The sequence below is a fragment of the Corticium candelabrum genome, chromosome 21, assembly GCF_963422355.1.
Source record: "Corticium candelabrum chromosome 21, ooCorCand1.1, whole genome shotgun sequence".
NCBI classification, from domain to species: Eukaryota; Metazoa; Porifera; class Homoscleromorpha; order Homosclerophorida; family Plakinidae; genus Corticium; species Corticium candelabrum.
Window position 1 is genome coordinate 5,279,526 of NC_085105.1, and position 23,874 is coordinate 5,303,399.

Below are 23,874 nucleotides of genomic sequence, written 5' to 3' on the forward strand. Positions count from 1 at the left end.
GAACTATATTTGTCCAACGTTTTTGCGGACGGTTTTAGTTAAAATAGTCTACTACATAATAGTTGTAATTAAAGGGCTACTGCAGTGCAAAAATCAAAATTATTTTTTGAGCTAAATTAAAAAATCTACATATGTGTACTTTAAAAATAATAAAATTAGATTTTTTGCGAATATACTGAGAGAATGAGAGCAGTTGAAAGTTACTTCCATTTTCTATTTCCGGAATGGGGCGGATTACCACATTGACGTCATTGGAGGCACCCTATCCATTGTTGTGATACTCGAGTAGGGTGCGGCGTTGTGTTGCAGCAGGCTGCAACAACTCTAGTCAGTCTGGATTTAGTGTATTTTGGTTTCCAAAAATCCACACCTTCGTAAAAGGTGGAGAAACAAGTTCGACAAACCACAAAGTACTAGGAGAAGGTGGGAAGAGCGCAATGGAGTTTGCAGCTAGTGCTGTCACTTCGAAGAACACTGTTTGAGAGAGAGTCTGAGTTGTTTCAAAGCTTTGGACTCAGCAGCAAAAGAGAAGGCTATAGTCAGATGTAGTACCAACCATTTTCGTACACAGGTTGATTCTGCACACCGCAACTGCCCCGGAAGAAGAGGACTGGCTTCGAGAAGCAAGAAAAAGCTAGAGTAAGCACAGTTGTCTGTTGATCACCAAAACGAACAAATAAGTAATTGTTTCACTTTCAGTTGTTGGAAGAAGCTCTTGTTTCTGTCAAAAAAGAGAGGCGTGAACATTCACCAACTGTGATGTCTTCGGAAAGCAAAAGTGACACTGCACCACTTATTATGATGGGTTACGTATTACTCATGTGCAGACGACGATAGCGCTCTCATTACATGTTCTTGGCGATACTGATAGTACGCTGTTTGCTGTACAGTACTGTAGCCATACGTCAAGACAGTTGTAACAAAAACCAGGGTGACATACGATGCACTGCAAACTGGCGTCGTATTCTCTCATTCTAGAGAGAAATCCAATTTCGTTGTAACACACACACACACACACACACACACACACACACACACACACACACACACACACACACACACACACACACACACACACTTGCACAGTACTCATAATTAGTAACCGCAATCACACCTAGCGGAGACATTTCGTGTACAGCTGTCGGCAACTTCCGCTTCTGCACACTAGGACTTACCACGACATGTCAGACAGCCGTTCACTGCGTTCGTCAGCGAGTGGCTCAAACATATACAGTTCCACAGATCCAACGTCTTCCGCTGCGTTCAGATGATGATGTCGACGGACTGAGAGATTGCTCTCCCACGTGCTCCAGCACTTCGCTCAAAGAAGAATCCGACGACAACAAACTTCTGAATCGCTTTCCGAATCCCTACGCGTAGCAAGGTCGCTCCAATGTGCTGTTTCTGAACAACCACTTGCCATACTAACATATGATAGCGCTACTCTGCCTCCACTGAGGTCAGTGTGCTAACACCGCCCCATTCCGGAAATAGTATTGCGGAAGTAGCTTTCAACTGCTCTCATTCTCTCAGTACATTCGCAAAAATCTACTTTTATTTTTTCTAAAGTACACATGTGTAGATCTTTTAATTTAGTTCACAAATAATTGATTTTTGCACTGCAGTAGCCCTTTAAGTTCGACTGTCTGTCATTCTGACTACTGTAGCCTTTGTCACTGTAGATATAATCTATACTTGGTCTTTTTTTGCCTGTAGCTAGATTTACGTCATTTCTGAATTCATGTCATTTTGTCACTCCCAAAATTGTTCTTATGCATTTCATGTTAAAAATGTTCAGCTTCCAAATGTTTCACAAGTCACAGGCTAGATCTTACAACCATCTAACAGTATTGACAAAACAAGTGTTCTGAATAATTTCAATTTGATAGCTCTCGAAACTCTCTGTAGTTAAGCACTAGTTTCGAACAACAACTAAATGCTGTGCTAGCTCTTGCAATCCCGTTATCAATTTCACTACAGCATCCACCAGACTCATGACCGACACTACCCAGATAGAAAAACTCATTAACATTTGTGATGATCATCAACGGAGACGTTAGCTTGTACTTGTCCCACAATTACCAGTAGTATTTTTGTCTTCTTAATACTAATAGTCACACTCCACTCAAACCAAACTTTGTGCACAGCATTGACAAAATGTCATAAACAAGAGGAAAATCCTACAATAAGAGCCAAGTCAAGTAAGGGAGACAGGTAAGTTCTGTTGTATATTGCAACAAGGCCTGTCAATCGCAAACATGGATTACCCTGTTCTGGTAAAACCTTTCATGAACGTTTTGCTGATCTAACTGGCAGTTAATCCATTGTCTACAGTTGCCATGTATGACAAATCGCAAATACAAATCAGTGATTCACACATAATCCACAATACATCCACCTAGGCACAAACCGGAAATCATTTCAGCGATCTATTTGAGTACGGTATTTTTGTTAAGTCACGTGAGTTTTACAAAGTCACGTTTCTTATGACTCATAGCTGAAATAACACACGCACACACACACACACGCACAAAAAAATGGGCAAACGTATAGCTCCCCTACCTCTAGAAACAGGGCCTCCATGCACTACGTGGAGGCTTAAGGGCCAGTGCTACAGTCCACCTGAAGCTTGGCCAGAATCATCTACAGTAGGGGCACTGACTATGGCACAGCTCTGGGACTGGACACCAAGGCCCACACGTACTCGTCTGCTGCATGATGTTACGGCCAAGCCAGCGGTCTTGTCCACCCCAGTCAAAGACCAGGTAATCTTTTATACTCCTGAGTCAAGAGAAGCAATTGTGTAAGTTTCTTGCTTACGGAAATTATGATATAGCTAGCCATCACTGCAACTTGAACTTGCAACTTGGATGCTTCCATTCTCCAAATGCACTTTCTAACCAGTTGAGCTACAGCACCACAGACAGACAGACAGACAGACACAGACACAGACGCAGACACAACACACACACACACACACACACACACACACACACACACACACACACACACACACAACACACACACACACAACACACACACACACACACACACACACACAACACGCACACACACACACACACACACACACACACACACACACACACACACACAACACACACACACACACACACACACACACACACACACACACAACACACACACACAACACACACACACACACACACACACACACACACACACACACACACACACACACACACACACACAAACAAACCAGTCCTGTCCTGTCCTGTCCTATTAAAAAGCTACCGTAAAACGGTCACGCTTGCCTCCAAAAGACAAGTCTAATGAACAAACATTGTGCTTGCTAGAATTCTACACATCTGTGAACTGTCAATCCTTCGGAACCATTTGAGGCAATTTGAACACTGGATTGCACCCTGTTGTTCCCTTATAGGTTTCCTTCTTTCTTCCATACACTTATGTCTCGCCTTATCACTCTGTCTTCTAAAGGTCCTGGAGCACACCTCACACATCACATCCCTGACTGCCACCGGAGCACATGTTCCCATTCTCTCTCTTCAACGTTCCAAATCATGACGACACAATGTACTCCAGCCCACTCTCGACCTCACAGCCTCATCATATCATTCCTCCTCTGATACTTCGATGTCTTTAAAATCTCTTCTCATACTATTTCTTCATCTCTTCTCTGGACCACATCTGGGGCGGGGATGAGGCAACCAATCAAATATGATTGATTTTGGTATTCTATGGTCTGGCATCCTAGCTAAGTGTCCCAACCATTCCAACCTTTTCCTCTTCACTTTCTCAGATGCAGTCTCCTCATCTCCCCACCTCCTAACTTCTGCCATTGTGATGTGCTCAGACCATTGTTGCCTGTTGGAAATGCCCAAGATACTTCTAATGCATCGATGGTAAAAGGTGTTCCGCTTCTCCTGCTTTCTGAGAAGGACCCAACATTCTGCTCCACAACACAGCACAGACAAACGCACACATTGCAAATTATTCTCTTTGTTGATATCTTTAGGTGTTTATCAATAAAGACAGCCTTTCTCAAGGCCCCAAAAGCCTTTGACGCTTGAGCTACTCTTTCGTCTACCTCCACAGTCATTCGCCCAGAACTGGTAATGACAGACCCAAGATAAGAAAACTCATCTACCATCTCAATGTCTCCTCCCTCAAGCGCAACAGGCGTTTGATCGTTTCCTCAACCAGTCTTCTTGTTATCATGTGTTTGGTCTTGGAAATGCTAACACTCTACCCAAAATCTCTATTTGTTTGTTGGTATTCCATTGCTGCCGTCTTTGCACCTGATCTTGATGATGAAAGAAGAGCTGCATCATCAGCAAATTGACACTCTGTTATATTCCTCTCACAAGAGTTCTTAGTATACCTCCTGAACAATTTCCCGTCCTGTTTGAACTTGATCGTAATGCCCACTCCTTCAGTATCCTCTACCCTAACCAACCACCTCTCTACAGCTAAACATGTGTACAGGTTGAACAACACTAGAGCCATACAACAACCTTGTCTCAAATCACTTTGAACCTCAATCTCCTCTAACATTGTTCCATCCAAACAAATTTTGGCTTTCATGTCTAGATGAAAAGATGCGATCAGCTGGATTGTCTCTTCAGGCACAACAAGCTTCTCTAATGCCTTCCACATCGTCTGTCCTGGGACAGAGTCATAAGCTTTCTTTAAATCAATAAAGGTGAAGAAGGCCTTAGATTCATGTTCTAAAGACTTCTCCACCAGCTGACATACAGTAAAAATCGTGTCTGCACAGCTTCTTCCTTTCCTAAAGCCACACTGCGACTCAGGTAACTCATTCTCAGCCAACTTTTGTAGTCTCTCCTGTAGGATCCTGGCCACAATTTTCCCAATTACATCCAACAGTGAAAGTCCCCTCCAGTTGTTGCAATGGCTGAGATCACCTTTCTTAGGAATAGGAACTAAGATAGCATCATGCCAATCATCTGGAACACTCCTCTTCTCCCACACATCATGCACCAACTCCAGCAATCTTTTAGAAAATTCATACCCAATGCAAGCAGCCTTAAACATCTCTGGAAGTATACTAGATTCACCACCAGCTCTACCATTCTTCACCTTCTCAATAGCGTTAACAGCTCCTCCTCTGTTGGTAATTCAGCCATTTCTGGCTAAGTTGTCTTTGTGGTACTCTTTCTAACTCTTCCATATCAAACTCACTCTGTAAGTTGAGGAAGTTGTTAAAATGTCTTCTCCATCTATTATGCTGAGACTCAGTAGTGGTACATACACTACCATTCTCATCTTTTACCATAGCCAATCTCATTGGCACCACACCTCTTCTTTCTCTTTGAATGTCACGAATACATTTCCATACAAGCTTCCCATAGTGTCTTCCTCTCTCTGCTTCCAAAGCTTTACGTTGGAACCAAGCATCCTTAGCTGTTCTCACTGCTCGCCTTGCTGTCCTTGCAATTCTGTGTTTCTTCTTATAGATCTCTTTTCCAGTGCTAAGCCACAACGCATATAGCCTATTTTTCTCTAAGAAGAGTAGTTTTAAATTTTCCTCACTCTCTCTAAACCAATCTGGTTGTCTCCTATCCTCATATCCAAGCTCAGTCTTAGCTCTGTCACACAACGCCATCTTCAGGGTATCCCACTTCTCTTGTACACATTTCATCTCATCCCACTCTTCCTGTAACCTCTGGTTAACACTCCTCACAAAACTGCCCATACACATGTCTCTCTGCCCCTCTCATCAACACATTTGCCCTTCAACTTTGACATATCCCATCTTCTCAAGCCACTCTTGCAACATCCCCACTGAATGACTTTTTCTTCCCAACCACCACTTTAGCTGTCAACATTCTATGATCAGTGTTGCAATCCGCACCACGCATCACAGAACATCCAGGCACTTCCTCCTATGGCCCTTCCTCATAATCACATAATCAATGGCAATGCCATTTCAACGACTCTGGGTGCTGCCAGGTGTGCTTGTGAATTTCTCTTTTCTAAAACCAGGTGCTGCAAACGGTATCTTCATTTATAGATAGAAAAGACGGCAACTCTTTTCCAGCTTCATTAATCTCACCCATATCCATGAGGGCCTCCCTCATACCACCTGCCATCATCAACACCTCTTGAACCTACGCGAATATTAAAATCGCAAAATATCACATCACACTCATTTGATGGAACAGATGAGAGAGCAGTTTGAAGATCGCTATAAATAAGATAGAACATGCAGTCGTCCACAGCCAGTCTCCAGAGCAGCAGCAACCAACCTCGAGCTCCAAGCTTTCCACTGGCTACCACCCACCTTCCATGCATGTATAGCTTCTCCAGATAAGACTATGGCAACCCCTCTCCTCTTTGCCTTTTTTGACCTGCATCAGGAACATCCCTGCCAGCTGTCCAACACAACGCTACCTCCAATTCTATATGCATCAACTCCAATCCATTTGGTCTCCTGCAGCCACATTCACAGTTCGCTTATAACTTGGACTATATTTCATTCATCAATGACACTCACATCACAACTGAAACGTCTGGCAATCTCAATAGGTCTGGCAACATCAACTAGCGTTTTCACATTCCAAGATGCCATATGCCATGCACAATTTCCATGCATCAGACTTGCTCTATGTGCACCATTTGATATCTCGCCCTGAGAGGGTTGCAAAACCTCCGTAAGGGAAAAGACTTGGCACGAACTGAGTGATGCCATCATTCGACACCCTGTACTCAAGATCAAAAGACTCCAAGACTTCAGTCAGCTTTAGCCAGTGTTCACAAAGTGAAAAAACTGTTGCCCGGGGGGGGGGGGGGAGGGGCACCACGGAGTGGCGCTGACTAATATAGCTCTTACAAGAACTGACCCCCACACACAGACAAACATTTGGCCGGATTCAATTTCGGTCGCTTCAGATCACACGTCTTTCTGTTGATAAACGTTACCGATGATGCATCAGTCTAAGAACTTTCTTGAATTCAGGAAGTTGTACTTTCTGAACACTTGGCGAATGTCAATCTCATCTCCATGTTGCATTGCAGGAACAACAGCCAAACTGCTATGAATCGGATTGTTGGAACCTGTGTCTGCGTCAAAAGTTGACAGGTCATAAAATAATTGAATCATAGCAAGTGCATGGCAGACTCTCTGTATGTGTCCAATTCGACTGCAACGTCGGCAATTTGAATTTCTAATTTATTACACTTGCTCCGACTGTGTCTTCCACCACAGCTGTCACACTTGTAGAACTTCTGAACAAGTGTTAAAGACTCTGTCTCATGCCGGCGTCATGACAGTGGTTTCTTCTTATGTTCTGCCTGTGACTTTCTTGATTCAATGGCAGCAATCGAGTCAGATGATGCATTTGTATTATCATCATTTTCCAACTGTCGAAATGATTCTTTTTTGGCAGCTTCTAAGGAAGTAGCCAGTTGAAATAGTTCTTCTAGGGTTTCGTGTGGTCTTCCATAAGAAGCTCCTGTGACAGCCATTCATTTCGAATCCCTATCACGAATCTGTCACGTAAATTTTTGACTAATTGTCCTTCTGACCATTCACAGAATAGCGCTAGACATCGTAATTCAGCTAAGTAACTCAGTAACTCGTTTTCTCATTGTTTGGAACAGAAAAATCGTTATCTCTTTGAGAAAATTAACTTGTTTACGCCGTAATGTTCATCCAACTTAGCCTTCAAATTGTCAAAATCACATTCTTCCGGCTTATACGGACTACACAATGCAAACTACACAGAAGAGAAAATGTGTCAGATCCGCCATACGTGCATAAAGCATCTCGCATCACTGTAGCTGCATTCTCTCATTTTAAATGTGGAAGCAATTGTCCAAACTGCCGGATCCAAGAATCCATTGGTCTTTCTTACGATCAAAGAATTTGAAATTGGATCCCATCTCATCGCCAATATTATAGCAGTGCAGGCATGGCATTGGGGAACACAATTTATCATAAATAACTAGTAGTACCAAACTGTAACATTCGTACAACTGCAACAAGACGAGACAAGACTCTAACAATAACTGATTTATTAGAATGACAGAGGTGCAACCTTGTATATCATAGTCATTAATATTAATCTATAACACAGACAACCAAGAATGAAAATTGATTGGATATAAGCATGTAGCCAATAAATACAATAATTGTACAAAACGGTAAGCAGCATGTTGCATCTTTGCAATATTAATTTCAATTTACAATATAACACAAGCTTCAATAAAAAACAACAAACTTTACACAGTACTTTAGCAATTTCACAAGTAACTCTATAAGGCCATGTTTCCACTAGCTGCACCTTAAACTAGTTTAGCTTAAATGCGTTTAAAACTAAACCAGTTCAAGAAAGTGACTGTTTCCACTAGAAACTTGCACATCTGGGATGTGCTAAACAAACCGTCTAAGAACGCATTAATTTGAAGTATTGGGCTGATCTGTCACCGAGTCAGGGCAACTGTTGGTTGTCGCTGATTGAGCATCTGCTAGTAGGAATTTGCATGAGGATGACCAAGAACACCGTCTTCTCTCTCTTCGTAGCTGCTGATTTCTTTCCCCTAGCTAACGACCCTTGCATCTTCTAGGGCAATCCTATCCTGACAAAATAGTCAATATCATCAAAACAGCGTTGTCAGAAGCCATCTAAAGAAGCGCGCTACTGTCACGTGACAGTTAAACCTAAACCACTTTGCTAAACCTACTTCAAAGTAGGTTTAAGAAAGCGGTTTAGGTTTAACATATAACTGGTTTAGTGTAGGTGGAAACAGGTCAATTCTTAAGCCAGTTTAGCTTAAACCAATTGGTAAACCGGTTTAGGCACTAGTGGAAATGCGCCCTAACAGACAAACAACAAAGCACAACAAACCTGTTTGCATTGAATAAATAAAGTTCCTTGCTTCCTCTAGAGAGTAAGAGATCAACAAGAAGTCATCAACCATACGCATTAGAACCTACAAAACAGTCATTCATTATTTTACAAGATTTCACAAAAATAGCTTGCTCTAACCGAATCTTCAGAAAGCTGGATAAATAAGTTTTCAACAGCCCCAATATATAAACTAAAAGACAACCACAATCATCACATAAACAGCACAAACGATATAACCTAAATGCAATAATACACCATCCCAAATTTCTACAAGGTTTAGTTAGTGTCACATCTCTAAACATCTACGCAATAACATTAGAAGTCCAAGTGCATGTGCCAGAAATAAAGTATGCCAGGAGCCATGAGTTGAGCTCCAAACCACCTTATGCCCATGATAGCACCGCATTTCTTCAAATACTAGCCGCAGCCTCTATTTTTAACAAGGTTACGGGAACTACGGCTTCTAAACAACGGTGGCCTCTATTTTTAAGTCTCTACTTCACACCATGACACGTTTGTACTTGAACATAACATTTCCTTCTGTTGACATAATTGGACACTTTTGAAGGTGCCAACCTCGGTAGGTTTAGCCAAAAATGCCACAACTATTACGTTATAATTGATAGACGAGTGAGCGTAATAAGATGAGATTGACGCAGAAGCATTAAAAGCATGTGATATGGGCGTGGCCAGTAACTTTGCAGACTGGTGAGGCCTCAATTTGAGGGTGGCCTCTATTTTTAACAAGTCTCTTCAGCTGTGGCTTCTAAACAAGGGCAGCTTCTATTCGAGGGCGGCCACTATTCGAAGAAATACGGTACTAGCATCTACATCAGAAAACTGTTTTCAGTTTGTAGTTGGTATAATTAGCAAAACAACAATTAACTGAATTAGCTACAACAAACATAAAATAACCTACCTGACTAGTCACGTCTGTCTCTGCTAGTCACAGTTAATCATAATATCAATGATAAAATTCAGAAACAACAGACAAGCAGTTGCCTCCCCAATAATTTCAAGGTATTTCAAATACTCTATTGACATATTCTCATTGCAAACCTATAAGTATGGTCATGATACCCCATTTGCTGGTATTTGCATATGATTCTCATCTCTGGAATTATGACAGAACTGATGTTTCATAAAGGTCAATCAAGCCTTTGAAAGGGTGTCAGACGTGGGCTTGGGAAAAGCAAGTATAAATCCCCCATGATCAATTCAGGGTAGTTTTCAAGAAAGCAAGGACATGAAGTTGAAATAGTACAAAGACCAGAAAAATTTGGTTAATTATTTCGTTGAGAGAGTTGTTGTAATTTCTATCACACCCAAGAGTACAGTGCAGTTCCCTCTAAGGAGCAACAAAAACACAACTATAACATATTACGAACACACAACACCTACACATAACATGTACACTGCCAAGACATTTCTAACTACAACTTATCTAAGATCAGTCTGAAGTTAGCGTTTACTACTGTATTTACAGAGCTATAAGCTCGTTTCATAAAGCTCATATAGTTTCAGTGCCCTCACCCTTTCTGCAGCTTGCTGCATATGCAATCATAAACAGATTCATACTTCTTTATCTTTAGTCCTCTCCTGATTGCCTTTCTTATATACCGCTGGTTACCAAAACAGCACCCTCGCAGCTCACACGCCTCAGTTGCATCGCACCAAGCGAGACAACATGAGCTGCAGCACGTGGTAGCATTGATTTCTGTTGATATGAACTACAGTTAGGTGGTATAAGGGAAATTTCAACGATTTCCGTTTGTAATGAGCATGTTTAAAGATTTGGTGTGCAATGTGACCAAAAAATTATACATAAAATAAATTGTTTGTGATGTCATTTGGTGTCGCTGTGATCAAAACAACTGATGACGTTATTTCAAATTGCTTACAACGTCATTTGGTGGAGTATTTGGCCACATTCCAACCCGTATGTAAGTCAGGCCCTCGGCAACTGTTTTTGCACGCAGTGATGTTATTGTTTTGCAAAGCCAACCCAAAGATTAGTATCAGTAAAGTATATATCGTAATAAGCATTACATAATTTATAAATAATATATAATTCTCAAAATTTAAATATTTGCATGCTCGGTTGGAGTAGAAGCCATTAATTAATATTACAGTACACTTAAATAAGCATAGTGCAACAAATGTAAAACACGGAGCTTGTGCGTACTACTACCTGCTATTGAAATATAAGCCTAGACTAATTAAATATAACAAGGTATATATATATACAGTACCAGTCAAAAAGGATTACTCACTCGTACTAATTGCTGATCTAGAGTAATTCAATAATTTGACATCACTATTCCCACAGAACATGTTTGAGGTATTGAAACTAATCAATTACATGTATGCTGTACTTTCGTATATTCTTGTTTGCAGAGAAAACTGCAGAATTTCGTATGTTAACATTAGCAACACTATCTGAGCAATACAATTTTTTATTTGGCAGAGATAGCGTTTTTCCTGCCCAGTTGCTACACTTTGTCCACTAAGCTACTTGTCATGTACTCATCCCGTTTAAATGACATCAGAATAATCCCCAAAACCAATCGATCGCTCCTCTATCTAAATTCTATCATACTGCCAAATTTCATTTAAAAATCCATACACGAGGAGCTGCAACTCGCCTCGACACACAACAAGTCGCTATTATTCACAGTACGTCACAGCAATGGTATTCAAGAGAAGCTCTGTGACAAAAGACTATATGTTCACTCTTCAAAAGATGGTATAAATCTGTAAAAGCAAATCAGTTGTCAGCAAAGCTGATCCCTAAAATGGAAACCCTGATTCAGATTAATTCCACAAATTAAACAATTGCTCCTTTATCAAAGTTCTATAATGTTATCAAATTTCATCAAAATCCATCCACACGTGTCTAGTCCTGTCCTCAAACAAACAAACAAACAAAAACAAACAAATGCCGATAAAAGTGATAAGCACTACAGTGCAAACCCTCTGCGTGCCATCCATATGCAGCTTGAATGTAACTAGTCAGCCAATTAGAAGAGTGTGAGAAGGAAGAAGGCTGAGACACATTACAATGGACTTTCTTACTCATTCACCGGCAGTAGACACATTTCCAAGCTATCACTCTGACTCGTGGGTAGATCCTGTTTTAGTGTTGTTGACATGGTAAACAAACCAAATATTAAAGGGGAACTCCCACACTAATACAAGTTAATGTTAAATCAAAGTACTAGTTGCCACAAGTCCATTCGCACAACAAGGAAGAGAGAATCAGGATAGCAAAGTTGGGGGCATGTCACATGAGCGCTGCCATCGTCGATGATGATGTAGAAGTGTCTTACCTGTGCGCATGTCTCGCAGCAGCTGAAGACAACAATGGAAACTATCCGTCCGTATAGAGACGACGATGACCAAACAGTTCACATCCCTGTTACGAGTATGGAACAAATAGAAAACACTGACTGCTGTACTTGTGGTTTGTGTATTGTCATACCGAGCATTACAGAATGCATCTGCTGCAAGGAGGTCGATGCTCTGAACTGGAGACTTCATGGCGTGAGATGTGCGACAGCACATGACAGTTTTCACACTGTCTGCTTGCACTATGAAGTTCTATGCACAGTAATAGGTGTCATGAATGTATCTCCAGGCTCCATTACAAAACCTCTTACAGTCAGGTATGATTTGAAGCTATGATCAAGTTCGTTCTCACCTACTAGTGCATGGTCACTCTGTGTAGGTTTTTTGAGTCTGGCGGCTTACCGCCAGTTTACTCACTGGGCTCACGAGAAGTTGGGGAGAGGAGTACGAGTAGTCATACCATCGTGTGTGGTGTCTGTCGTATGCAGAGCGTTTCCAGAAGAGAATGGGCACTACGTTAGCTTTCGAGATGCTAATGATTCTCAACGCTGTATTGGCAAATAAATAAATAATTGACACAGACAACTGACAGAGTACTTCTAATGGCATCGAGTACCTTGGGAGGCTGTTCATACCCAGCTATATTTGTGGCTAAGTCCACTGGTGGAGATTTTAGCTTTGTAGTGCCTGATGGGATTCTCCTCCATAGATCTACTCTTCAGAACAGACGTTGAAATTTCATGGAAGCATTCCTATGATTTTGTCTCAGCTTTAGGCTTTGCTACCCAGGCTTTGGTGGTTTTAAGGAATACAACGTTATATCTCTTGATTCCTTTACTTGTTGTTGCTTATTCTCGACCAGAGCAGCCAGCTGGATTCTTGCCATCATGCCATTATACCCAAATGCTGCCATTTAGGACAGTACTTTGTGACAAATGAGTGATAGATACACTTCTAGCATGCCTGTGTGACAAACTCGGTGAGCTTTTTTTGTCTTTCAGTAACTCTTTGTCTAAGGCAACCTCTTTTAGGGCCTCATGAGCATTGGAGCCAGGCTTTAGCCAGGATTTCTTGTCACATTCCTCACATGTTAGCTGTTCGTGTTCACATGTTGTAAACTTGCTAGCATCTTCTCAAGTGGACGTTTACTATATGGGGATAACTGATGTCCACTTTTCAGTAAGTATTTGGGAGTCTCCATCAAGACTGAGAAGGCCACCACAGATGATTGGAGATGGATTGGATCCATGGCAGGAGTTTAGGGCATCCCTTAGATTTTCCCTTCTGTGTCAGCTTTTTTGCTGTTCCTTTAGACACATGACAAACATCAAATTGATGGTCTATGTTGGGGTACTTCTTCTTCATGGTAGCTGCAATTTGAATATGTCGGTCAGTCGCAATTTGTTTGATGTGCAAGCCTGAACATCCAAATCCTTCTTGTTCCATGACAAGGGTTGGCAACTTCACTGACTTGAACAAGTTGGAAGTCAATTATAATTCAGTTTCCTGCTCAATGTGAGTGTCTGTGCCATATTTGGTAGAATAGCCAGGACTATCATGGCGCCCGTCTCCTAGAAGACATAGGGGGTGTCTTTGAACTGTTGAAGAAAGAATTTCTGGTGTTTTCCCCAAAGTTATTTATGACTGGTACGGTATGCATCTTTGATTCGATAGAAGGTAGACTCGCTCATGAACTGCAGTTTAAAAACATGGGCAAATTGCGAAAATTTTGCAAAGCTTCCACCACAGAGAAGGATTGCATTGGCTGCTAATAAGCTGCCTGCTGGAATGTCCTTGACTAATGGCTGTGAGTTTCAAGTAATGGAATGACCATTGGAGCACTGCAGCGTCACAGTCAACATTCTTCCTTGTGAGTGTTCTGATGTGCTTTCAACAACTGCTCCGCAGGTTGGACAGAACTGAAGAATGGTGTGGCAGCAGCTACTAAAAACAACGTATTTTGGTTCTGCTTCTGGTGGTTATTTTTTGTTTCATCTAACTGAACTGATGTTACTGATGCGTCTGTAGCAGCTGTATCATTGAAAGGATCGTAGTCTAGACCAGTATAAAATGTCACGTGATACCTCTCCCTCAGCCTCTGTACAAGAAGCAGTAAGACTCCCTAGGTCAGCTGCTATCAAGAATGAAGGGGGATGAAATGCCCTAGAAGCTGAAGGAATGGAAGAAGAGGTTAGACAATATAAATAAATGTTCTTATGGATTCACAATGTGTGACAGATCGTACTGCGTTGATGCATCACACATATTGATAGAGTGTTTGACTCTGGTATCTCCTGTTCTTCCAATTCTTTAACTTCTTGCTGAGATTCCTCTTTAGCTTTAGTAATTACATGATGATTGTTCTAATATATCAGTAACAGCCTGCACATTACGTAAAATTCTTAATTAAACTTCCTAGTTACTAGCTTGTACTATAGAAGTAGGAGTTGTTTACGTCAACATGCTGTTATTGCTTACCTGTCACCCTCTCTAATGTATTGCATAAAAAAAGAGGAGAATGCTGGAACAGCTAGCGTTGGGCTTCAGGCACACCCTTTGATTTGTTCCTAAGAGCTCTGCTTGTAGATCTCGCTCGAAAAGAGCAGTCAGAGTGGAAGTGCTTCGTACACACATGACAGTCAGGTGACAAGGGGCAGATCCTTCAGGCAAAGCTTGGACAACCACTCTTTCAGCAATGGTGTTGTTAAGCGGTAGTCGATAGAAATGGACACTACGCTGTCTGTCCTTATCTTCATTGTTACAGCTGTACATAATGCAATACACCATCCTACACAGATTTGCCTACGCAGCAATGTACACATGCACAAATGTAAGACACTTCTACGTCATCATCGAAGATGGCGGCGCTCATGCAACACGCCCCCAACTTTGCCTTCTTGTTTCTCTCTTCCTGACAGGCTTAGGCAAAAACTTGTGCGAATGGAATTGTGGCAACTAGTACTTTGATTAAACATTAACTTGTATTAGCGTGGGAGTTCCCCTTTAAAAACACCCATTGAAAATATCTCCAAACCCAATAAACACAAGAAAAATTCCCTTAATTAAAAGAAATTTAGAGTTTCAGCTTATTAATATACATGTATCATTGGAAAAGTTTAGCACATGCTTTAATAGCGATAGCCAGCGATAACAATCTAACCATAGCAAGCATCATTGGTCACTTGGTCGGTCATTGGTCTATGGCCGGTATTACTATACCTACTGTTTCACACGTAGGGAATAACTTCCTGGAAGAGTTAGTAAGAGATTCCAGGCTAATAGCCCTGTCATTCATTCAGATCACAACTAATGCTGTTTGGATAACTTTCAAGTAATTCTTTTCAATGTTTATAAAAATAAAATGCCCCCCAAAAAATCATTTTTTGCTTAATTAACAAAGGGAAACTCCATTGGAGATACAATTTGATCTCAAACGTGGGCTTTATTGTGAAACTCAAATTGCACTACTTTCAGGCAAGCTGTTGCTTTGGTAGCGGAGAAAATGTGTGTTTGTATGAAGCATGTGCCAGGCTGCCACGTCATCGATGCTAAGTTCCGCCTACAGCATAGCTCAGTTATCTTGCCGGTAAACTACATGCAGCAAACTAAACGGGAATGGTAGCTATATAAGGATCTTGTGTTTTACCGCCTTACAAAAGCTCTCTGTAACAAAGTAGGATGCTACAGTCCGTTCTCTCCCAGCAGACTTGACCCTCTTCTCTCACAATAGATGAAGCTAGCGCAATAAAACTCAATGGTAATTAGTGCCAGTCATTGCTCTATTGACCTACAAAGAGCACACAGAAGGTTCAAGTATGTCAGGAGAGAGTAGATGTTCTCAACGAGAGACCTGCATAAGCAAACACGTCCCTACTTGTAGTTTTCTAGTCCTGCGTCCTAGTCAAATTTAGGTAGCAGTCTGGTGTGCTGAGCTTTGGGGATTAGCATGGCTTCTAGATGGCTCATGAGCCGCGATAGAGGATTGAATATCCAGGAATGACGAAGAGGCAGTGAGATTGGTCACAAGGCTACACATACAACAATGTAGTCTCGCGTCCGTCTGGGTGTCAAAAGGGGAAGGGCTGGCTATGCAAGATTATGAGGGTAGACTTGTACCCAGTCCTCTCCTCGTGCACCCTATATTCACGTGCTTGACCATGTAGTGACGTTACACTCTCACAAGGAGAAGACTGGGTATAAGTCTAAGTCTAACGTGCAGGGTGTTAACAACTTACATACAGTACTTATGTCATTGCGCTCGGGTTAAAATGTAAGGCTCAATCAAAGCCATTCTGACTTGTAACACTCGCCCAGCCGCTCTTTGAAAGGAGCATGTCTGCTTACGCAGATCTCTCCAAGAGAATCTCTAGCCTCAACCTCCCTACCCGTGTAGCGCCAATTAAATTGGCCTCCACAGGTCTGGGACAGTACTGCTTCTTCTCAATATATTGCAGTTGGTCCTAGGACCAGCATTAGTGTTCAGTTTCATAAATGCATACCTTTTCAATTACGGCTGTAATACACCAACAACAAAGACATGCATAGCGTGCTAAAAGTAATCTGTTGTATATCAGGGAATACTGTACACATACAACAACTAGAAGTGTACTGTTCTCGCAACATCATGTTCCTACACGTTATGGCTTGTAAAGACCAATTTAATTGGCACTAAACGGGTCTGGGAAGCCAAGGCTAAAGAAACTCTAACCTCATACCCAAGCCCTCTTGCGTGCCCAGAGAAGAGGACCTGGTACACGTTGTCTTCGCAGGTGTGCATAATTTACCTTGAAATCGGGGTAATGCCTGCACGCATCTGAAACCCACGTTGTTCAGAATTTGAGCCGACAATGTCATGCGTAATGGACAGCCAAACAGCTTCCGTGTTCAGTAGTGACTCGTATTCCTCAGCAGCAATACACATGTTCAAAGACCTACTGTAGTAGTAGCCAGTGTGCGCTTAGCTGGAGAGCGACTCTTCAAGGCACTAAAAGGGGTGATGCATCGTCTCCGGTGGTGTCTTTTTGTCTGCTTTTCTTACTTAGATACCAGTCCTGGCTTCATGTGCCTGCACCCTCAATTCTGCTGCAGCTCAAATACACCAAGCACAGTGTTGGCAGATCTGCATAGAAAACCGTCTGCCATTAAGATAGAAATTCCCCAAATAAGCTGATCACTTGACCTTGTGTCTAGCTAGATCTATGGCTTCATCACTGACTGATCACAGAAGCTGTTTCGTTGTCCAATGCGCATGACATTATCAGCTCGAGATTAAAACAACATTGGTTCCACATGCGTGCATACATTACTCCTATTTCAAGGTAATTTATGCCCACATGCGAAGACGTGTACCAGATTCTCTTCTCCGAGGGTACAAGAGGGCCTGGGTACGTGGCTAAAGAACCTCATACTTGAACCTTCTGAGTGTCTCTTCGTCAGATCAATAGAAGGAGGGCTAACGCTAATTATCATTGAGTTTTATTACAGTAACCTCATCTTCTGTGAGATGAGGAGGTTACAACTGCCGGGAGAAAACAGCCTCTAGCATCCTACTTTCATTACAGAGAGCTCTTCTAGGGCCTTAAACACAAGATCCCTCTATAGTTACCAGTACCAATTAGTGTGCATGTAAGATAACTGAGCTATGCAGGCAATTCATTTGGTGTAGGGGGAGCTTAACCTCAATGACCTGGCACCCTGACGAATGCTTCGTACATAACACGCACATTTTCTGCTACCAAAGCGACAGCTTGCCTGAAAGTAGTGCAGCACTAAATTCTTCACGATAAAGCCTACCTCTGAGATCAGATTGTATTTCCGTTGGAGTTCCCCTTAATTCCTATTTGTACACTCGTAGACATGAACTATTATACCTGCACAACATCGTAGACACAACTGAGCCTTGTGGAATTCCAACAGTCTGGCGATAGTGTTTTCCCTGTGCCTATAATGATGATAGAAAACCAGCATAAGCCTAGAGGTTTCCCGACCAATTGCAAGCAATAGTTGTAAACACACTTTGACAATGTTGCAAGTAATGTGTGCTTGAAGTAGTTGCAAAATCTGCTCTCTTTGAACTAAAGAATACATAACCTGTGAAGACGACAACAGCTGTGACAAAAATGACTTTCTACATATAACAGTTGCAGTACGGCAAAACTGACTTGGTCAGTAAAGATAGTATTATGACACTGTCCACTTTCTGCTAAGTGAGTTGCAAAGTCAGAGAACAATGCAGAGCCTATAAAACAACAAATTTGAAAATGAGGCTTAGTGACATACAACAGCTAGACAAACTTGCAGTACACTGAACATAAGCACCTAACCCAATTCAGCTGCATTTCGCTTCAACTGCAGTTTCAACCGAGAGCTCGAAACAGTCATAGTTGTGTATCGTCTAATTTCATATTCATACTAGAGAGAGCAACAATGCAAGTTTCATATAAAATGTACTCCTAGGACATCTTTTGTTGAGAAAGAGATACATGTACAGATACATGTAGTACATGCATGAACATAAGATCTCCCAACCTCCCTAAGAAGCTGCTGGCAGATACCAAGCAATGTCTTATGGTCAAGGTTGTCAAAACATCCTGAAATATCCAAGGTAACAAAGTAAAGAGACCTGCGACATAAAACTGACCATAAAATACTGACATACAGTATATACTAAGTGACAATCTCACTTTTGTAAGTGATCTTTCCTGTGTCTGGCAGCAAAAGGAGCATATATTTTGTAAATATCATCCACACCAAATACTGATGAACCAAACATTACACGATTTCGTTTCTAAAACCAACAAAAGAACATATACAGAGATTTCAAAAGACGTCAGATTCCACTAGCAATTTTTTATAGCTATAGCCCCATCAGTCAGCCCACACTGCTAATTTGTAAGCATTCTATTTCCTACAACATAAAACTGTATGAATGTCAGCACATCCAAAAACAATTTTTCTGACATCACATCACATATTGCAATGTGTTCTGGTGTTGTTAGCGACTCAACTTTCAGTTTATGTCAAAAAATTCTGTGACATAGAACAGTGCAAAGGACTGGCCTTGCAAGGATATCTCCAAGTTCTTGGAAGGTGATGCACATGCTTCCCACGTGTCTGTCTGTAGATGTAGTGTCCAATCATCTGTATTTATTTAGCTTCTAGATGCTGTATTTAAAATAAGCAGTTTCAAGTACATTCATATCAAAAAAATTTGCCACTTACAAGTGTTACATACTTCCACTCTTGTGCAGCAGTTTTTGCTGAGCAACAGCTAAGATATCTTGTATATGCAGCTTTTTCATGTAAATTATTCAATGTGCACTGCCACTCATAAATATAGACCTTCTTATCAGTTTGCTATTACTAGATGCACTATCCGAACTACTCAGTCCTCTAATCCCATCATCCAAAAACCATACCTGTAATTCGATACCTGGCGAGTGTCCCAGTTCAGCCAATAACTCCATCACAACAAGGAGAACAGAAGTGAACCTAATAAATCACCTTGATGAACCCCAGCCGATGACTTGAGGTGATTTTTATCAAATTGAAGCTCACGATTGGTGTGGAACCCCAAAGAAACCAAGCATATAACTCTGAAAGCTCTCTCTCTCTCTGTAATCGATGGAGGAAAGAATCTCGTTTGCAGTTGTTAAAGGTGTTGGACATGTCTATCTTCAAGCAGCACAACTCCGGATCATTGCCATAAGTGTTCAAAACACGGTTAATGGTGTGAACTAGTGCCTCAAATCCCCCCGGAACTCCTACTCGTACTTGTTGATAGAAAGATGTCAGGCAGCTTTGAACGGTCAGCAACACAGCAAATGCGACTGATAGGGCACTTTAGAGTCTCACCAACTGCAATTGGTCTGATGACTTGCCTTGCTTTTTGTGCAAAGCTGTCAAAGGCACTCCAGTAAGCCAGGAAGCTATACATGTACGTCTATCCAATTTCCCAGATAGAGCTGGCCTCATACCAGACCCTCTCGCGCCGTCGTGTCCGGTTCCCGTATACAAGACAATGCCGGAGAGGGTCTGGGATCATACCGCCTACCGTTCATGCTATTAAATGATCAAATTAGCTCGTATGCCACCAAGCCTCAGGCTACTAATAGGATTAGTCTAATAGTTATTCTCATGTGTCACACGGAACGTCTTGCAACAGACAAGACCTTCCATTCGTACTCTACTTGTTTCCTTTCAATGTTGGTATCCTGTCTCTACGCAAGCTCTACGTATTTGCTAGCTCTCTAGGAGAGAGGACTTCCTCTCCAAGAGACTCTAGAGCGGAAGGCCTAGTCAAAACCGTGTTTGATGGCACGCGCTGCCAAGCTCCAGATGTTCCCAAATCGTACACGAGCTTCCCGATTCATATTGTTCTCGTAGCCTAGCACAGTAACAGAGCGGCACCTAGTGCATCCTTAGTCCAAGCTACGTAGACTGCTGATCGAATCACATTGGACCTCATGACACACAGCTTCAGATAACGTGAATCAAACTCAAGATCGTGTGAATGAATCTTATTCCATGCAGCAAAGTGAATCTCTTCCCATGCAGCTACAGGAACGAAATGTAAACAGTGAATGTATGCAATCAGATATCACAGCCAGCATAACTTTGATGGAAGGATAGCTTCATAATTAACTAAAAGCATGAAAGTGTTGACGTTGGTGACGTGGGGTGACAGTAGGTAAAGAAAGTAGGCGGTATGATCCCAGACCCTCTCTGGCGTTGTCGTGTTAACGGGAACCAGACACGACGGCGTGAGAGGGTCTGGTACAAGGCTAGATAGAGCCACACAAGTCAATGCTGTCAAATTGTTCAAACACTCATCAGCAGAAGGAGAAGTTGTGCCCAGAGTTGCATCTATAAGGTGTTGTGTAGTTTTGAGTAACCTGGACTGGAGGCTCGGGAAAGACTTTCAGCATTTCCAAGACTACCTCCAAATCAACACACAGAGGAGCAGGCAATGAATCACAGACCATGTTGGCAACTGACAACTGGGATGGCGTTGACGTAATTCTTTTATAATGCACCACCACCACCACCACCACCATCACCACCACCACCACCACCACCACCACCACCACCATCATCATCATCTTGAGCGCAACCATGAGAATTCAGAGACCTCAATACATCACGAAATAATCTCCAATCTTTGGCAGGAAAAGTGCTGGGACTTCTTTTGAGCCTTGCCTCGTTGTAGCAAACCATCCAGTCTAGCATCTTCCCAAAGAGATAGAAGATCTCCTGCTTGCCATCAATGTAAACGATCAAGTAGAATAGCACTCACAATGTAACGTTTCTTTCTACCTCCAAGAAATGGAGAGCACAGAACAGACTTGGCAAAGAGGGAAAACGTGCAAAACCCCACACACCATCCTCACAAGTGTAACTCAATTCAGTGGAAAGAACTTGTGCCAAAAGTGATCGAACATTCCTGGGAACATGACAAACTGTACTCACCGATAAGATACTGATCTCATCCATCAAGAAATGGAAAATGTCAGATTCATTTTCAAATGAGCAGGACAATTAAGCAGCTGCTTCTACTCCTTCCATAGCTAGATCATGACCAACACAAGTCTGAAACAAATCATGGTCTGCACCTCTGCTCTTAAGAGCCTCATCAACATTACAATCATCACGACATACATCACCTGAAGAGAGTCACTATTGCCCTTTTCAATCTCCTGTGCCAGCGGCCAATCTACTCTCTGAAACCAAGAAGACTCGTGAAGAGCTACCATTCGACCACAGCATCTAGAACTGCCTCAGCCTGGACACCGACAGCACTTGCTGAACCGTTTAAAACCAAACTTAGAACAGACGTGGCGTGGTGTTTGTGGCTTGCAATGAAAGAGACATCCGAGAATTCATGTCGAGTGACATGATTTGAATTTATGTGCTGGAAGAGAGTAATGTCACGGAAGACTGAAGAACACAACGAGCAAACGGAGCTCGAATAGATTAAAGAGTTGCTAACAAAGGGGCTATCACAAAATGAGCGACCAACCTCACAAGATTTTCTTAAGTGTGTTGATGATGTTGGCACAACATTCATGGCTTCTGGGAGTCACTGGTAGTTGCAAATCTCCGTCAAAACCAAGTGGAACTTGTCACCACTATATGGATACGTATCAGAGCACATTTGATTATGACTGCCGCTATATATATATATATATATATATATATATATATATATATATATATATATATATATGAATGTCAACAGCTTTTGTCAGATTTAGGGAACTCTCAGGTGAAACTTCATCTCTTACGCTCCTGTCTTTCTTTGTGCAAAATCAATCACTTAATCAGAACAGTTCCATCTGATGTACTTGAAAGTCAACTATCAAGATTTGGCGCTGGTCTACGGTCATCGCTTGAGTCCATCATTCATTCCTCAATACCAGACCTCTCCTGGAAACAGGCCACACTGCCAGTATGATTGGGTGGTTTGAGCCTCCGCGAATCAACAAGAACAGCACCGGTAGCTTTCCTTGCAAGCTGTAACTCATCATGTGAGCTGGTCCTTCAACTACTGTCTGGAACGCAACAGTCTGCCATTATCCCCAGCTCATCTCTTGACCAAGGTCTCAGCCTCAAAGGCAGATCAGTCATAGAAGATCGTCTCCGTACTCTTCTACCGACAGCTAAGATTGACTTTCTTACAACTAGTCAACACCAACTTGACTCCACAATGTGGCACTCAATTAAAGACAACATCTCCTTACGTGACCGTGCTCGACTTAACACGATATCCGCACAGCACGCTGGAGCATGGCTGCGGGCAATCCCCAACCACAACACTGGCCTCGCCATGCCTCATAGAGAGTTTGTGGTATTGTTTCACATCTGGTTAGGTATCCCACTTTCCCCGGCAGATTTGGGTTCCAAGCGCTGTTCCTGTGGATAGATCTTAGATAAATTTGGCAATCACCTGCTTGGATGTGGCCAGAACAACATAAGAACACGCCGACATGATGCCTTATGTAATGTTCTATTTCACGCTTTGCTTGTGGATAATGGCAACTGCCGTAAGGAACAATGCTGCAGCACTGATACTTGTGCCAGACCGGGTGATATTTTTCATCCTGACTTTGAACAAGGCCGTGTCACCTATTTTGATGTAACAGTCAGGAACACAACGCAACCGTCATACGTTACCCAAACAGCTTACAGTGCGGGAAATGCAGCTGCGGCTGGAGAAAGGGAAAAAGGCCAACGTCATGAAGCCAATGTCACATCAAATGGGAGTATTTTCCACCCTCTTGTGTGCGAATCTCTTGGCCTGTGGTCACCACACAGTTTGGAAGTATTGAAGACCATTGCACGATGTCTATCTTTCAAAAGAAATTTGACAGTCAACCAGGCAGTCAGTAACGTACATGAACAACTGTCGGTGAAATTCTGGCTATATAATGCCAAAATGATATTGCATAGACTGGCTTTAGATTGTACAGACATGTTTTCTGGATAACGTGTGTTAGATACCCACGTCTGTGGGTTTATATAAATAGATAGATATTTCTATATATATATATATTATTTTTTATTTATCTTTATAACCGCCCTATTGGTGGAACACTGAACAATAAACTGCATAAAGAAAGCATCCCAAAAAACCAGTTTGTGAGTGTAGCACATT

General features: G+C 42.0%; 2 protein-coding genes across 2 annotated transcripts in view; both read right to left on the reverse strand.

Annotated features, from left to right (window-relative positions):
• LOC134196408 (telomerase reverse transcriptase-like) overlaps nt 1-23,874 on the reverse strand; it is a 51,988-nt gene that overhangs the window by 7,270 nt on the left and 20,844 nt on the right. Inside the window, exons 14-21 of the mRNA XM_062665524.1 lie at nt 18,905-19,008; nt 18,750-18,843; nt 18,545-18,632; nt 18,383-18,459; nt 18,237-18,311; nt 18,092-18,162; nt 9,012-9,063; nt 8,871-8,955 (exon numbers count right to left, since the gene is read on the reverse strand). Of these exons, the coding sequence (XP_062521508.1) occupies nt 8,871-8,955; nt 9,012-9,063; nt 18,092-18,162; nt 18,237-18,311; nt 18,383-18,459; nt 18,545-18,632; nt 18,750-18,843; nt 18,905-19,008 (646 nt within the window). The remainder of the gene's footprint in view (nt 1-8,870; nt 8,956-9,011; nt 9,064-18,091; nt 18,163-18,236; nt 18,312-18,382; nt 18,460-18,544; nt 18,633-18,749; nt 18,844-18,904; nt 19,009-23,874) is intronic.
• Nucleotides 3,278-5,722, reverse strand: LOC134196781 (uncharacterized). Its single transcript, XM_062666001.1, is given in 6 exon segments — nt 3,278-3,541; nt 3,683-3,997; nt 4,000-4,194; nt 4,299-4,469; nt 4,515-5,128; nt 5,184-5,722. Coding segments are annotated over 6 exon segments (2,067 nt in total). The 3' UTR covers nt 3,278-3,308.